We start from the raw sequence: 17,374 nt of genomic DNA on the forward strand, positions 1-17,374 counted from the left end.
ATGAGACATGGCAATGCGGACCTGGCACTGACAAAGCAACACTCAGCTTCCCCCAAGTGGGACACAGGCCCTGCCACCACCCTGGAGTGATAGCCTACCAAATCGCAGCCAATGTTGCCGAGACCCCATGGTGCAAAATGTGGCCCACAGCCCAGCCCAGCCCAGAAACTGTGGCTGTAGGTGCCGGGTAATGACATCATGTAGCAACGCCCAGCTTCTTCTCCCTAGTAACTAGCCTCCTTGAAGTTTCTTCAGCCCATGAACACGACTTGCTTTATAGCCAGGTGCAAACATTTTACACTTTAACCAAATGTCTGTGAAGTGTTTTCACATGCCTCATCTCATTTGATCCTCACAGAATTCCCGGAGTAGGTAGACAGGAGACTGGGTAGAATCCTATTTTCTTTTCTTTAGCCAGAAAATAGATTTCGAACATTTAGAAACTTGACCTGACTGAAAAGAAGTAAGGAATGATGAAACTTGAAAATGACTTCAGGTTTTCTCACTGCACAGAATATAGTCAAACACTGCTATAGTTAAATATTTCACCCTTTGTTCTCCCTACATGATCTACAATAATAATCTGCCTTGTGTTGATATTTACTGCTGTGTTGCTGATAATTACCTGAAAGAGAAGTTGGGGTGCTTCACTGGGCTGGAAAAAGTTTAACTAAATCAGAAAGCAGGTCTAATTAAGCAAGTTTATCTGTATCTATACAGACAGTCCTCAGGTTACATCAGACTCGATGTACATCATTTCGTGGTTACAACACCATCTCCCATTTATTTATAAAAAAAAAAAAAAAGTTTCGTCATTTCAATATAGGTACATATGTGCTTTGTGTTTTTTATTTATTTACCACAAGTAAAGGTCAGGAATTGTTATCTTTCTTTTAAATTTTTTTTACTGTTTCACTTCATTACTGCTGTGTATGTGCTCCATGTGAGTGATGTAGGTGCTTATGTAGGTGGGTTCCGACTTACGGCGAAAATCGCATTACATCACGCTGGAGGAACAGATCTCCACCATAACCCAAGGACTTACTGTATATATAAAGCTCTCACTGTTGCCAATTGCATGTGTGTTTCCATCTGTCATTGTCGATTGTGAATTTGGTTGACACTTCTATTATAGAGAAAAGGCAAATAGTAATATTAAAATATTTCTTCTAATTAATTTCCTTTCAGTGTGCACAAATTTGTGCACCGGACCTCTAGTATATTTATATGTGCTTATATATACACTAGAGGCCCGGTGCACAAAAATTTGTGCACTCGGGGTGGAGGGTCCCTCAGCCCGACCTGCGCCCTCTCGCAGTCTGGGACCCCTCGGGGGATGACCACCTGCTGGCTTAGGCCTGCTCCCCGGGAGATTGGGCCTAAGATGGAAATCAGACATCCCTCTGGCAGCCCAGCAGCCCTCGGGGGATGTCCACTTGCCAGCGGGGAGCAGGCCTAAACTGCAGTTGGACATCTTTAGCACTGCTGAGGAGGCAGGAGAGGCTCCCACCACCACCGCTGTACTGGCAGCCATCAGCCTGGCTTGTGGCTGAGCAGAGCTCCCCATGTGAGAGCGCTCTGACCACCAGAGGGCAGCTCCTACATTAAGCATCAGCCCCCTGGTGGTCAATGTGTGTCATAGTGACCAGTCATTCCCAGCCTTTCTGCTGTTAGGGTCAGTTTGCATATTACCCTTTTACTATATAGGATAGAGGCCTGGTGCACGGGTGGGGGCCGGCTGGTTTGCCTTGAAGGGTGTCCCGGATCAGGGTGGGGGTCCTGCTTGGGTGCCTGGCCAGCCTGGATGAGGGACTGATGGCTGTTTGCATCTGGTCGCACCCCCTTCAGGGTGGGGTCCCCACTGGGGTGGCCTGGCCAGTCTGGGTGAGGGGCTGAGGGCCGTTTTCAGGCTGGTGGGCGACTGAAGCTCCCAACCTCTCCTTTTTTTCTTTTTTATTCTGGGATTTTATTTACCTTCTATGGCTGTCACTGGAGCTGAGAGCTGGCTCCAGCTCTGAGGCCTCGCCTGCTGAAAGCAGGTATCTGGGGTTTGTTTGGCTTATATAATTGAAACACTGTTGCAGCTCCAGCTCTGAGACCTTGGCTGGCTGAAAGCAGTTATCTGGGATTTATTTAGCTTCTATAATTGAAACATAGTTGCTTTCGGAGCTGTTGCTTTCAGGCTCAGAGCCCGGCCACAGCAGGCGGGGAACCTTCGCCGAGGCAACCAAGCCTCATGTTCGCTTCAGCTGCGTGGCTGCCGGCCACCATCTTAGTTGGCAGTTAATTTGCATATCACTCTGATTAGCCAATGGGAAGCATATCGGAGGTACAGTTAATTACCCTATTTGTCTTTTATTAGATAGGATACTTACATCATCATCTCTTAATTGCTGTTTTTTGTGTGTGTTTTTTTCAATGTTGCTCCTTTCCTAGCTCTCTCTGTCCCATGCCCTGTATTCCAGACTCTGTCATATTTTCCCTTAACAGAATGGAATGACTTCCCAAAATCATCTACTTCCAAATTGATCTTTTGCTCTTCTCTAACCCCTTCTCCTTGCTGCAGCGTAAATGTTTTTAAAAGCCTATACAGGAATGTCTTTCCCTGCTTATAATCCTTTGTGGCTTCTCATTATTCTTAGGATAAAAACCAACCCCTCACATGTCTTACAAGACCCTGCACAATTTGTACCTTGTCCACCATCCCAGCCTCGTATCATACCATCCTTCCACTCTCTCTGCCTGCCTCAAAGGCCTTCAGTTTCATGAATGCACTGTGGTCATTTCTATTCTAGGGCTGTTCCCCATGCTGTTTATTCAGCCTAGTATCCTCTTTATTACTTTTTCACTTCTTTTACATAGGAAAGCCTATGCAAAGATTAGTCCTCAGATCTTAGCTTAAATGTCATTTCTTGATGGAAACTTTTCCTGATTCAGATGTGCATCTGTGCATCCATGTGTGTGTGTAGATGAGTAAGTATATACACACACAGGTAAGTAAGCCTCCCCCTCCTCACTTCTCTGTATATGGTCTCTCAACATCCTAAATGTATCCTACCAGTTTATTACCATCAGTATAAACGTGTCCTAATATCTCCCATCTTAAAAACTTCCTTAACCCTTATCCTCTACATAGCAAAAGTAATTAGAGTCCATTTTCTTTGTATCCACTTTCTTATCTCACATTCTTGACCAAAGGCTTCTGCTTCATCCCTTTTCCACTAAAACTGCTCAAGATTATTGATGATTTCCATCCTGCCAAATCCAATGGTCACTTTCTATCTTAATTTTTTCCCTTAAATGATCTCCTACTAATATGTCACATTTCTAAAACATATTCCAAAAACCATTTTTTTTAAAAAAGGTTTAATGGCCAAATAATTTTGAGTAATAGTACATATTTATCCTACCTTTGGGGTTTTAGATATTCCTGTGGGACTGTGAACAAATTAGCTAACCTCTCAGTGCCTGCTTTGGTTATCTGAAGCAAGAACTATCTCAAAATTGACTGCAAGTCAATTTTGAAACAATGTACATAAAACACATAGAATATAAAGTGTTCTATAAGAAATGTTATTATTGCAACTTACAACATTGTTTGAAGGATTAAATGAGATGATATGAAAGTACTTTAAGATCATATTTTAGACCTAGCTGGTTTGGCTTAGTGGATAGAGCTCTGGCTTGTGGACTGAAGGGTCCCGGGTTTGATTCTGGTCAAGGGCACATGCCCAGGTTGCGGGCTCAATCCCTGGGAAAGGGGTGGGGGGGGGGGGAGCGTGCAGGAAGCAGCCATTCGATGATTCTCTCTCATTATTGATGTTTCTTTCTTTTTTTTAGTAAATTTTTATTGTTCAGATTATTACATTTGTTCCTCTTTTTTCCCCCCCATAGCTCCCCTCCACCCAGTTCCCACCCCACCCTCTGCCCTTACCGCCCCCACTGTCCTCATCCCTAGGTGCACAATTTTTGTCCAGTCTCTTCCCGCATCTCCCACACCCCTTTCCCCCCGAAGAATAGTCAGTCCATTCCCTTTCTATGTCCCTGATTCTATTATAATCACCAGTTCATTCTGTTCATCAGATTATTTATTCACTTGATTCCTAGATTTACTTGTTGATAGATGCATATTTGTTGTTCATAATTTGTATCTTTACCTTTTTCTTCTTCTTCCTCTTCTTAAAGGATACCTTTCAGCATTTCATATAATACTGGTTTGGTGGTGATGAACTCCTTTAGCTTTTCCTTATCTGTGAAGCTCTTTATCTGACCTTCAATTCTGAATGATAGCTTTGCTGGATAAAGTAATCTTGGTTGTAGGTTCTTGGCATTCATCACTTTGAATATTTTTTGCCACTCCCTTCTGGCCTGCAAAGTTTCTTTTGAGAAATCAGCTGACAGTCGTATGGGTATTCCCTTGTAGGTAACTGAGTTTCTTTCTCTTGCTGCTTTTAAGATTCTCTCTTTGTCTTTTGCTCTTGGCATTTTAATTATGATGTGTCTTGGTGTGGTCCTCTTTGGATTCCTTTTGTTTGGGGTTCTCTGCGCTTCCTGGACTTATAAGTCTATTTTTTTCACCAGGTAGGGGAAGTTTTCTGTCATTATTTCTTCAAATAGGTTTTCAATATCTTGGTCTCTCTCATCTTCTGGCACCCCTATAATTCTGATGTTGGTACGCTTGAAGCTGTCTCAGAGGCTCCTTACACTATCTTCATATTTTCGGATTCTTTTTTCATTTTGCTTTTCTCGTTGGGTGTTTTTTGCTTCTTCGCATTTCAAATCTTTGCCTTGATTCTTGCGCTCCTCTGGTCTGCTGTTGGGAGTCTGTATAATATTCGTTATTTCAGTCCGTGTATGCTTAATTTCTAGTTGGTTGTTTATCACAACATCGAGGGTCTCATTAGATTTCTTGAGGATCTCAATAACTTTATCGGCGGCTTCTAGACAGTTCTTGAGAGACCTTAAAAGTGTGGTTCTGAACTCAATATCCTCCATTGACAGTTTTGTCCTGTTTCTTTGTCTCCGCATTTTTTATGCTTTCTTGGTGCACCCCCTAGTGGTCTTTGTTCGCAGTCTTGTTGTAGTTAAGCCTTGATTGTTGTAGTTAATACTAGGGGGATTTGACCTCCAGGCCAACTGGCTGTGAGAATCAGTTGTGTCTGCAGTGGGAAAACTTCTGTCCTCTAGGGAGGTGCTAATCTAGCCTTTGCCTGAGGCTCTCTGGCAAATGGCTCTGCGCAGGGCTTGGGTGGGGCGGGTCACACGGGATCAACAGAGCGGGTGGAGGGAGCAGTTATGGCTGCTCTCAGTCCCGTCCCCAGAGGCTCTGCCTCTCAGAGTCCCAGCAACCACTGCAAACCTCGGAGAGAAAGCTGCCCATGCGTTCCAACCGATGCCAGACAGTCCCGCTTCTCCCGTTTGAGTCTGGGTCCCTAGAGACTCGCCCAGAACTGGGGCTCAGAATCTGAGACTCCCTCCCGATTGAAAATGACAACCGCGCCCTCAGACACCAGCCCACTCCGCGCGCTCCTCTGCACCTTTGTATTTTCCGCACTGCGCCTCCTCTGAGTCTCGTATGCTGTTCTCTTTCCTTCTAGTTGAAGAATTTCCCCTCAGCTAGTCTTCCTGTGGTTCTGGGCGATGTCCGTTCGGTCTTTTAGTTGTATTTGTGAAGTGGTTGTTCGAGGCAGCTGACTCCGGTGTTTACCTATGCCTCCATCTTGGTTTTTCCGACACATACTTCTTTTTTGTAAAATATATTTTTATTGATTTCAGAGAGGATGGGAGAGAGATAGGAACCTCATCCATGAGAGAGAATCTTGCTCATTATTGATGTTTCTATCTCTCTCTTCCTCTCCCTTCCTCTCTGAAATCTATAATAAAGATTTTTTTTTTTAAAGATACGTTATAGAAACATTTCTCAAACTTCAGTTTCAGGACCCTTTTACATTCTTAAATTATTGAGGATCTAAAGAGCTTTTTTTGTTTATGTGGGTTTTATCTATCAATATTTGTAATTGTAGAAATTAAAACTGAGAAAAACTTAAATTTATTCATCCCATTACATGTTAACATAGATAACATTCTAATGAAAAATAACCATATTTTCCAAAACAAACAAAAAACATTTACTGAAAATGTTCAGTTAGTTTAGTCAAAAGAATTGCATTGATTTCCATCTCTCCAAAACTCTAATGTCGAGCTTAATAGAAGATAGCTAGATTCCCACATCTGCTTTTATACATAATCTGCTACCATATATTGTTCTGGTTGACTATATAGAGAAAATCTGGCGTCACATTGACATGCAGTTTAAAAGGTTACTAGCCCTGGCCGATGTTGCTCACTGGTTAGAGCCCTGCCTGCAAACCAAAGGATTTCAGGTTCACTCCCCAGCTGCAGTAGGGACGTGTACAGGAGGAAACCAATCAATGTGTTTCTCTCACACCAATGTTTCTCTCTTTCTCTCCCCCCCACCCCGACTGTCAATAGAAAAAAATATGCTTGGGTGAGGATTAACAAAAATAAATAAGTAAAAAGGTTATTAAAATACTAGAGGCCCGGTGCATGACATTCATGCACGGGGGGGGGGGGCAGAGGGGGCAAGGGGAAGAGGGATCCCTCAGCCCAGCCTGCACCCTCTTGCCCTCTCACATCCGGGACCGGGAAGCAGAACTAAGCCAGCAGATGGACATCACCCGAGGGGTCCTCAGCACTGCTGTGGAGGCAGGAGAGGTTCCTGCCACCACAGCTGCGCTCACCAGCTATGAGCCCAACTTCTGGCTGAGCAGCGCTCCCCCTATGGGAGCGCACTGACCACCAGGAGGCAGTTCCTGCATTGAGTGTCTGCTCCCTAGTGGTCAGTGCACATCATAGCAACCAACTGTTCTGCCATTCAGTTGATTTGCATATTAGCCTTTTATTAAATAGGATTCCTCCTTTTCCACAAAATTGTGAATGTTCTTATTAGATACCACACTAAAACTCCACCAAAAATCTTTCTTAAAGATTAGTTGCAATGTAGAATCTGAAACCAGACCAATGAGCTTTTCACACTCTAGTGGTTACAATAAAGTCCATTGGTTTATCTTGTACTTTGAATATAGCTTTTTCCATGCAAGTCCTTGTAAAATCATGAAATGGTCAATTTGGAAAATATTGAGTTATGCAGACCATCTAAATGGTAACACATTTCATTATACAATATATTTTAAAAGTCATAACTATCAATATCACCACTGATCTCATCAGAATAGTCCTGTAAGTATTAGAGAGCTGTCAAGATCAAGGTGGTGCATATGTTTTCTCCAAATTTCTATTTTTGCTTGCATACGTTAGTTGTTTTCTTTGGAGTGACAGGCTTATTACATTAATTTCTGAGAAAATGTCTACTAAACACCTGCATTTGAATAATCATACTTAGAAAATTTTAGAAAAACATTATGTAATTATTAGAGCAATGATGTTATTATATGGTATATACCCCCTGAAATACTCCACTATATGCTTTTGAGAGAATGAGCATGAAAAGGCAAATAATGACAGAGCTACTATAAAAATAGTTTTTACCTTCGGATTCTTTGAAAGGGTTTTGGGGACTCTTCATGAGTGTCTGGAAAGCCACTTTAACATTTTACAACCCTCAATTACCTTTAAATTGCTAAAAAAAAAAAAAAAATCTTGGAAGACCTCACCACTTTAGGGATGAGGAGGAGAAGAGGTCTTCTTCAATTGCCCAACTCACTCTTAATAGGAGCAATTCAGTTAGGTCTACTTGTACCTTCTCACTTGGTCTGGGAATGAGCCACCGTGAACGATTCCCAGGTTCCCGTTAAGCGTTGTCATTAGTCAAGCCATTCTGGAGCAATCAAATTTTGGCCCGTTGTTTGTTTGTTTTTTAACTTTAATTTTAGGTAATCTATGACTTCCCTGCTACTGCCCTAAGTGATTTGATTCTATTATTTTGTATTAAAAGAAAGGGCACATTAATGCCACTTTTTCTAAACTGATAAAAGCTATTATGGTATAAAATTCCACATTATGTCCTTTATTAATTATATTCTTGAATTTAAATTACTTCTAAATAGTTGTTTCTAAAAGTGTGCATAAAATTTATAAGTATGATGAATGGGAAATGTGCTACTTAATAGCATAAATATACTTACCTTCATTGTTAGTTAAAAATGTTAGTTAACTTTTAAAGAATAGATAGGTTAGCAATGTCACCTTTTCTCAACCTTCCCTACAACTCATTTATAGAAAAAAACTACTTATAACTAAGAGCCCTAAAAATACTGTTATCCTATATAATAATCCTATATAATAAAAGGGTAATATGCAAATAGACTGAGCGGCAGAACCAACCAACCAACCAAAGCAGGGGTCCTCAAACTTTTTAAACAGGGGGCCAGTTCACTGTCCCTCAGACCGTTGGAGGGCCGGACTATAGTTTAAAAAAAAAAACTATGAAAAAATTCCTATGCACACTGCACATATCTTATTTTGAAGTAAAAAAACAAATGTTTTCAGCGGGCCGCATGTGGCCTGCGGGCCGTAGTTTGAGGACCCCTGAACCAAAGTGTAATATGCTAATGATATTCTAAGGCTGCTCAACCACTCACTATGAGGTGCACTGACCACCAGAGGACAGTCAACTGGTCGATCAGTCACTACAATGTGCACTGACCACCAGGGGGCAGATGCTCTGATCAGTAGGTTAGCTTGCTGCTGGCATCTGGCCAATTGGGGCTAAGCAAAATAGGCTGGACATGCCCTGGAGCCCTCCCACGGTCCCTCCCTGCACCAGTGGGGTCCCTCAGCCTGGCCTGTGCCCTCTCACAATCCGGGACCCCTCAGGGGATGTTGGAGAGCTGGTTTCAGCCCGATCCCGCAGGCCACTCCCCTTGGGAGGGCGCCAGATGCAGGGCTCATGACTGGCGCGAGCCTCTTCTGATCAGGACTGATTGGGTGCAAGCCCGAGGCAGGCACAGTGGGGCCAGGATGAGCGGGAGTGGCAGGAAGGAGCGGCAGGCAGGAGCGGCAGGCAGCGTTAGACTGCAGGTTTTGGCCCAATCCCTGCAGGCCATCCAGAGGGACCACACCTATGCACAAATTCATGCACCAGGCCTCTAGTTAATTCAATAAACACCTCTGGAAACTACTTCTTTATTATAATTAATTCTGGTCATGGTAAAAAAGAAACTGTCAAATATAGTGTAATTTGAAATCCTACACTATGAGATCTGGTTTGTATAAAAAGACCTTGAATATATTATGTTAAGTAAAATAAACCAGGCATAAAAGGACAATAATTGTATCATTCCACTTACATGAAATACATAGAACAAATTCATGGAGACTAAAGGTAGGTCAGAAAGGATGGGATGCTGGGGGGAGGGAGGTGTTGCTTAATAGTTACAGTTTTTGCTTTGGGTAATGAAAAATCTTTGGAAATATATAGTGGTGATGGTTGCACAACATAGTGAATGTAATTAATGCCACTGACTTATACACTAAAATAATTAAAATGGCAAATTTTGTTATGTATATTTTATCAAAAATTTTAAAAATAATGTAATAATATTCTGAAAATCACTGAATTGTACTTTTTTGTTGTTGTTAATCTTTACCCGAGGATATTTTTCCGTTGATTTTTAGAGAGAGTGAAAGGGAGAGAGGAAAGGAGGGAGGGAGGGAAAGGGCCGGGGAGGGAGGGAGTGGAAGGGAAGAGGGAGAGAGAAGGAGAGACAGACATCAATGTGATGGATACATCTACACACACCAGGACCAGGTCGGGGGATCGAACCTGCAACCAGGTACATACCCTTACTGAAATCGAACGTGCCACCCTTAGGTGTGCGGGGGTGGCACTCTAACCACTGAACAACATGGGCCAAGACTGAATTGTACACTTTTAATGGGTGAACTGTTTGGTAAGTGAATCATATCTCAATAAAAAATGTGTTTTTTTTTTAAAGAAAAGTTCTTGCCCTAACCGGTTTGGCTTAGTGGATAGAGTCTCAGCCTGTGGACTCAAGGGTTCCAGGTTTGATTCCGGTCAAGGGCATGTACCTTGGTTGCAGGCACATAACCAGTAAGGAGTATGCAACAGGTAGCTGATCGATGTTTCTTTCTCATCGATGTTTCTAACTCTCTATACCTCTCCCTGCCTCTCTGTAAAAAAAAAAATCAATAAAATATATTTTTTTAAAAAAGAAATGAAAGTTCTTAATTTGGTCCTGAAATACTCAAAGGACTAGGTACATGAAAAGGGCACAGACTTGCTTAGTATGACCCTGGGAACAAAACTAGGATTTCCAAAACGTAAATTATAGGAAGGCATAGATTTCCACTCAAAACAAAGAAGAAACAATAGCTAAAGCTGTCCAGAATCCTCAAATGTCCCCAGGCAAAGCAGAGAACCATCACTGGTGGTTTTTTAAACAAAGGCCCACCTGTCAGGAATGCACCGCAGACCCCTAAGAAAGGTTCACAAATAACTTGAGTAGAATGCAAAAGTGTGTGTCCATGTTTTTTCCTCAAGAGTCCTTATGTTGATTCTCCAAAGGCGACAGTGACCACCCCCCCCCCCTCAAAAAAAGGTTAAAACACCATTTCAATTGGGGAAATTCCAGCATTTCAAGGGATATTGCACTAGATCTAAAAATTCCTCCCAAATCTAAGGCTGTAAACCCTACAGCCCATACTCCTGGCTAAGGAGTATAATGAAAAGAGAAAGATATTCCCAAAAATGTCCTCGGGCTAAAATTTATGTAAAATGAAGATACTGCTTATTGGGGTAAGGTTGAGTCAGATAAGATTCTCCTCTTCTCTGCTCCCATAGAACCCCAAAATTATACAGGCAGTCCTCTGGTTACCTCGGACTCGACTTACGTCGTTTCGTGGTTACGTCGCCATCTCCCATTTACAGTATACATATAAAAAAAGTTCCATCATTTCGATGTATGTACATATGTGCTTTATGTTTATTATTATTTATTTACCACAAGTAAAGGTCAGGAATTATCTTTCTTTTAAATTCTTTTTACTGTTTCACTTCATTACTGCTGTGCATGTGCTCCATGAGAGTGACGTAGGTGCTTATGTGGGTGGGTTCCGACTTACGGTGAAAATCGAGTTGCGCCATAGGAGCTGATCTCCAACTTAACCTGAGGACTGCCTGTACCTCATTCTCCTGAGCTAGTTCCTCCTCATCTCCCTGAACTTTTAAACATTAGGAACGCTCCAGGGTGCAACCCTCCGACTTAACTCTGCTTTATTTAACTGACACTCTGGCTTTAAATACCCTCTATAAACTGAGAACATCCATATTTATAATCTCCAGTCTGGAAGTCTCTAAATCCCAGACTTGTATATCTTTTTATGGTTTTAGCTCTTAAATATTTAGGTCATTAATCTAAATATGGGTCACTTTGAGTTTATTTCTAGATATGGCTATGAAGAAAGATATCTATTCCTGAATGTCTATCAGGTATCTTAAGCTTCACGTCTCAAACCAAGCCTTTAATATTCCCCATCTAAACCATTTAACAAATTCTGTTGGCTTCATCTTCAAAACATAACCCAAATGCAACAACTTACCGCCACCTCCTCCTCTACTAACCTAATTTATTGCAATTGCCATTAACTGGTCTTCTGTTCTCACCTTTGCTTCCCTTCAGCAAGCAGCCAGTGATCCTGTTTAAAGCGTAAGTCTCTGCTCTAAACCCTTTGATGACTTCCTATCTCATTCAGAATAAATGCCCAAAGTGCTTCCCATGGCCTACAATGTCCTAACCAATTTGTCGTGCCCCCCCCCCCCCCACACACACACACACACACTTTTCTGGTCTCATCTTTTCCCTCTCTCTCCTTCCTTAAACCAGTTCTAGCAGTCCATGGACTTCTGGCTGTACCTCTAACAGTGGAGCCATGCCCCCCCTTTGCATTTACCGTTTCCACAGACTGGGATGCTCTTCCCGTAGAACTCTTCATGGCTAGCCCCTTACCTACCACTGGTCTTTGCTCCAATTCAACTTCTTAGTGAGGCCTTCTCTGATTGCCTTATTTACAATAGCAAGTGCGCCTCCCCTGCTCCTCCTCACTCCCCCGCCCCACAACATGTGCGCTTTCTCCATCGTACTGTATTTATCACACCTGACACATTACGTATGTGTCTGTTGCCCCCCCACCAGAATGTAAACTCCATGAACTGTTCATTTGTACACTCCCAGTGCTCAGAACAATGCCCAGCAAGCACACAGTAGGCCTTCCGTAAACATTTGTGGAACTAACAAATACAAAGCATGTCATATTTACAATCGATATTACAATTGTCTGCTTACACTTGTCTCTCTCTCTCTCTCTTTTTTTAAATATACTGGAAGGGAGAGAGATAGTCAGAAACATCGATGAAAGAGAAACACCGATCAGCTGCCTCCTGCACATCTCCCACTGGGGATGTGCCCGCAACCCAGGTACATGCCCTTGACCGGAATCGAACCTGGGACCCTTCAGTCCACAGGCCGAGGCTCTATCCACTGAGCCAAACCGGTCTTGGCTATACTTGCCTCTTTAATGAACTGTGCGCTTTCTGCAGGCAACCCTCATTCCCTTGTGAATTTCCAGCACCCAACACACAGTGGGTGTGTTCATTTGAAATGACTAAATCCGTGGTTCTCAACCTTCCTAATGCCACGACCCTTTAATACAGTTCCTCATGTTGTGGTGACTCCCAACCATAAAGTTATGTTCGTTGCTACTTCATAACTGTAATGTTGCTACTGTTATGAATCGTAATGTCAATATCTGATTTGCAGGATGGTCTTAGGCGACCCCTGTGAAAGGGTCGTTCGACCGCCAAAGGGGTCGCGACCCACAGGTTGAGAACCGCTGGACTAAATCAACGACAGGCCAAGGGGCAATCCTCCGCCTTTTGAGCAGCCCCTACGCTGTCACCCTCTACGGGAGGGTGCGTAAGGGACTCAGGAAGGCGTCCATACCAGTGCCTCTCCTTCGCGTCACTCCCGTCACCCTCACCCCCCACACCGTTATCCCCGCAATAACCGAACGAGAGATCGAGCGAACGGCCGGAGCTAGAATTCCCACGATCAGGATCCAGGAGGAAGCAACTGAGCCTTAGCCTAAGATCAAAGAAGGGGGCCGGACCCCGACAAGAAACCCCGTCCCGGGGGTGGTGCCCAGAGGAGGAAAGAGCCGGGTGACCACCCTCTTTTGACAGCTGGGGAAACGGAAGCCCAGAGGAGAAAGCGCCTGGTCCGAAATCACACAGCACGCGAACCGGGCCGGGAACCCACCTGAACCGGCCCGCGCGCCGCCCCGGGGCCTCTCACTTCGGGTGGTGCCCTCGGCGCCGAACCCCCGCCCGGCGCACGTGCTCCGAGGTCCCCGGCGGCCCGCCCGCCCGCCCGCTGCTCGCGGCCCGTTCTCCACCGGGGTCCGAGGCTGGGGTCGACGCCGGTGCCTCTCTCCGCGCCTCCCACACGCCCCTCGCCGCCCGGGACCCGCGGTCGGCAGCGCGCGCCGCGAAGGGGGGCCCGGCTGCCAGCCCGGCGCCGGCCGCTTACCTGGCCGGATCCCTCGGGAACCTGAAGAAGGCCAGATCCGACTGCGTGCTCTTCCGCGTGCAGTTGGGGGCCGCGCAGAAGTTCGGCATCGTCGCCCGCCCGCGGGCCGGCCCGGCGCTCCCCTCCCCGCCTCCTCAGGGCAGCCCGCCCGCCCGTCGGGACCGGGGAGGGGAGCCTGGCCGGCCGGCCGGCTCGGCGAGGCCGGCGCGCCGGGGGGAGGGGCGGGCGGGCGGAAAGCCGCGAGGGGCAGGAGGGGCGCCGCGGTCCGAGGCCGAGCTGGGGACGCGGCTCCACAGTGCTGTGAGCGGCCGGGAGGATTTACCGCCGCCACCGCCGCTGGTGCACCTCCCGCCCGCCCGGGACGCTGCCGCCTCCTTCCCACAATGCACCCTGGCGCCCGGGGGTGCCCTCTCTTCCCTTCGTCTTCCTCCCCCGCCCCTTCCTCTCCGCTGACTTCTCCCGAGGCGGGCACGCGCGAGGAAGCGGGTGTGGCGAGGCGGAGGCAGGGCCCGGAGCCACGCGCCTGCGCAGGCCGACCCTGCGAAGGAGGGAATTGCGCATGCGGGCGTGTCTCCCGGGACTCCAGAGCGGGTGAGAACTGGGCCTCCCCGGCGGGCCTGTAGTGCGCGGGATTCTGCACATCTAGGGCGAGCTGGCACGTTACATCGCTGGTGCTTCTCTGCCTGCTCAAGATGCCACCACTTAGGCCTCTGTTGCAGAAATCGCCAGACTTTTAAGGGCCGCGGAATCGGGACGATCTTGGGGACTGACCTGGACATTCCTGGCAGATCTGCGTGCACGAGTTAGATGCAGACGTGGGTTGGTAGCAGGTTTCGTTTTCCCCAGGTTTGCAGCTACTCTTTGGCTCCATTAGCTTCTCAGAACGGGCTTCCCCGGCCTCGACTGAAAGCTCAGAAAAGCAGTTACTCTTTCCGGTGAGGCTTCCAGAGGATCAAGAATAGCGAGCACCCCGAGTCCACTTGCAACCGGATAGAGATCGGTCCCTTTGGATAGAGATCGGGCCCTTTGTCTTCCCCTCACAGTCGTGACATGTTAACGTTCCTGTGTTGCCAGAATGAGTGACCGCTATCTAGAGCAAAGGATTAGTATAAAATTTTGCGTGAAACTGAACAAGTCTGCAAGTGAGACCCACTGTCTTTTAAAAGAAGCTTATGGGCATGAAGTCATGTCGAGGGCCAGAGTTTATGACTGGCACAAAAGGTTTAGAGAAGGACGGGAAGATGTTCGCGATGATGCCCGAAGTGGCCATCCAGTTACCCACCGGACAGATGACAATATCCAAAAGGTCAAGGACTTGGTTTGTTCAAACAGGCAGTTAACAGTGAGGATGATGGCTGAACAGTTAAATTTAGATAAAGAGACTGTTAGACTCATTCTGAAAGAAAACTTGAACATGAGGAAAGTGTCTGCCAAAGTTATATGCGGTATTTTGAAGGGTGATCCTAAACCTCGGAAACTTGGCTTTCTTTCGGATCTTTCCAAAGAAACGAGGAAAAGCAGCTCGTGTGTAAAGAAAGAGGTCACAGGTTCTGAAACATGGAGTCATCTCCCTTGTGAAGCTGGTGGGGAAATGCACCTGCCTGTGTCTCATCCCAGAATCTCCTATCCTGCCGGCCAGCTTCTGCAGGCCTGGTCTCCAGCAAGCCTTCCTGCCAGGGCAGCTCAGGATTGCTTCACACCCTGGTGAAAGGACTGAGACAGCTGAACCTGAGCTGGAAAGCTGCGTCACTGTTAGGCACCTTCATTTACTGCTCGTCTGTATTCAATCCTGTCTACCACCCTGCATGCCATGGCTCTCCTAGTTATTCTGCTGGACTGTTGGGCTGGCCATCTTCCTTGCTGATCTTCTCCACAACTTTGAAGAACCTTTGGCTGTTAACTTCTAGTTTTTGTTTGTTCCTGATTTCTTTCGCTTAGCAAGTTTGGGTCTCTTCCCTGCCCAGGCCTTAGATCATGTGGCTGTCCTGTTGCTATGTTCTTAACATTCTGGGGATCAGACCAGTGAGAGGTGGGAACAGGATCTCCTGGAGTCTACATCTGCCCAGGGAGGCATACTCTTCTGGGAGGACTCCAAGAGAAGGCCTCCAGTTCCAGTCTGCTTCACAGTCAGGGCCAGAGGTATGGTCCAGAAGGGAGTGTCATGCTGACATAGTGAGCAATACTAAGAGTCAGTGCAGCCCAAATGATTCATTGTGACCCCCACCCCCACCCCCCTGAATTGATTGGCCAACCCATATTTATATTGAGCTCACAGATCTACCCCTCACAAAAGAGCTGGGTTTGTTTCCTTTTAGTGCTGTGCTTTCGGCCCCTCACCCCCACCCCCACTCATTTGGGTATCTTCTCTGCTGGAAGAGGAGGATCTGATCCCTGAAAATATAAACCAGGGGACTCAGACCCAGGCTGTGCTGTGTGGGGAGGGAGACCAGGCGACACTCTAGATCAGTGATGGCGAACCTTTTGAGCTCGGTGTGTCAGCATTTTGAAAAACCCTAACTTAACTCTGGTGCCGTGTCACATATAGAAATTTTTTGATATTTTCAACCATAGTAAAACAAAGGCTTATATTTTTGATGTTTATTTTATATATTTAAATGCCATTTAACAAAGAAAAATCAACCTAAAAACTGAGTTCGCGTGTCACCTCTGACACGCGTGTCATAGGTTCTCCATCACTGTTCTAGATCCTGCATTAAGGGAGTCTGCTGTCTACATGCTGGTGCTGATACCCACACAGCAGCCTGATTTTAGCAACTATCACCAACATTTTCAAGTGCTTTTTGAGCACCTGTGTTTTTAGAACATTGCTGGGCACTGATAGTGTGACATTATGAAACAAAATCACCAAGGGCTGGGTGGGCTTCATGGATGAGGTGGTTCTTGAGCTGGATCTATAAGGAAAGATGGGACACGGGGCTAGGAAATTAGGGAGAGCTTCCCAGGCAGGTGGAACAACATGAGGCTTTGAAGCTGCATTAGTAAGAAAATGATGGTACTTTTGGCTGAAATAGCAAAGTCCAAAGAGGAAGAGAATGGTATTGCAGAAGATCAACAATTTGGAATCATTTGCTTCCTCTCCTCTGCCCCCAACTCTATGCCAGTTTATAAATAGTGGATAGGTTTATAATAACCTACTTATTTGATTATTATCAACCCCTTCTCCCCCAAAGCAATCTATATAAGTTCAAACCCCTTATATTTTCCTGCCTCTCTGCCAGGATACATGGAATGGAACTTTCCTCAAGTGGGTTCCAAGTAATGCCACATAGATGAAACCTCTCAGAATGTCTGGTGGAGATGCAGGATGGTTGGTTATTAATAGCATTTCACAGGATTGGCCAATGCCTATGTTTTACCCAAGGATATTTACATATAACAGCTCCTATTATTCAACTAGTAAGTTAATAAGCAATATTAGTTGATAGAGGTTACTGTTATTCAACAGTTATTTTTAGTTCTATTCTTTCACTGTATCTTCAAAACATTACAAGTTTGCCACTAATATCTCTCAGTTTTGAGGCACTCTAAAACCTAGACTTTATCCCACAAATAAAAGATAACGTGCAAGAAAACTCAAACCAAGCAACAGCTTATAGACTTCTACCTACTTAGAGATTTCTAGATCTTCTATTTCTGGGCCATTGCATCTTACTACATCAGATGAGACCCGGGGTTCCCCACAAACACTCTACACTACATTCTGGAACAAAGGCCCTGTGGATGTCTAGTGCAACTGTGTGACTGAACTTCATATTTCAAAAAAAAAA

General features: G+C 45.4%; 2 protein-coding genes across 2 annotated transcripts in view; one reads left to right on the top strand and one right to left on the bottom strand.

The window, feature by feature from the left end:
• Positions 1-13,717, bottom strand: part of THAP12 (THAP domain containing 12) — a 38,691-nt gene extending 24,974 nt beyond the window's left edge. The window contains exon 1 of the mRNA XM_081099878.1: positions 13,587-13,717. Within this exon, the coding sequence (XP_080956004.1) occupies positions 13,587-13,675 (89 nt within the window). The 5' untranslated portion in view covers positions 13,676-13,717. The remainder of the gene's footprint in view (positions 1-13,586) is intronic.
• Positions 13,718-14,661: 944 nt separating this feature from the next.
• Positions 14,662-17,358, top strand: GVQW3 (GVQW motif containing 3; the record flags this gene model as incomplete). Its single annotated transcript, XM_081098837.1, has 1 exon — positions 14,662-17,358. One exon carries the CDS (start codon positions 14,662-14,664, stop codon positions 15,292-15,294), a length of 633 nt encoding a protein of 210 aa, XP_080954963.1. The 3' UTR covers positions 15,295-17,358.
• Positions 17,359-17,374: the final 16 nt, after the last annotated feature.

The sequence above is a fragment of the Myotis nattereri genome (genome assembly GCF_964212035.1).
Source record: "Myotis nattereri genome assembly, chromosome: 9".
In the NCBI taxonomy this organism is placed as follows: Eukaryota; Metazoa; Chordata; class Mammalia; order Chiroptera; family Vespertilionidae; genus Myotis; species Myotis nattereri.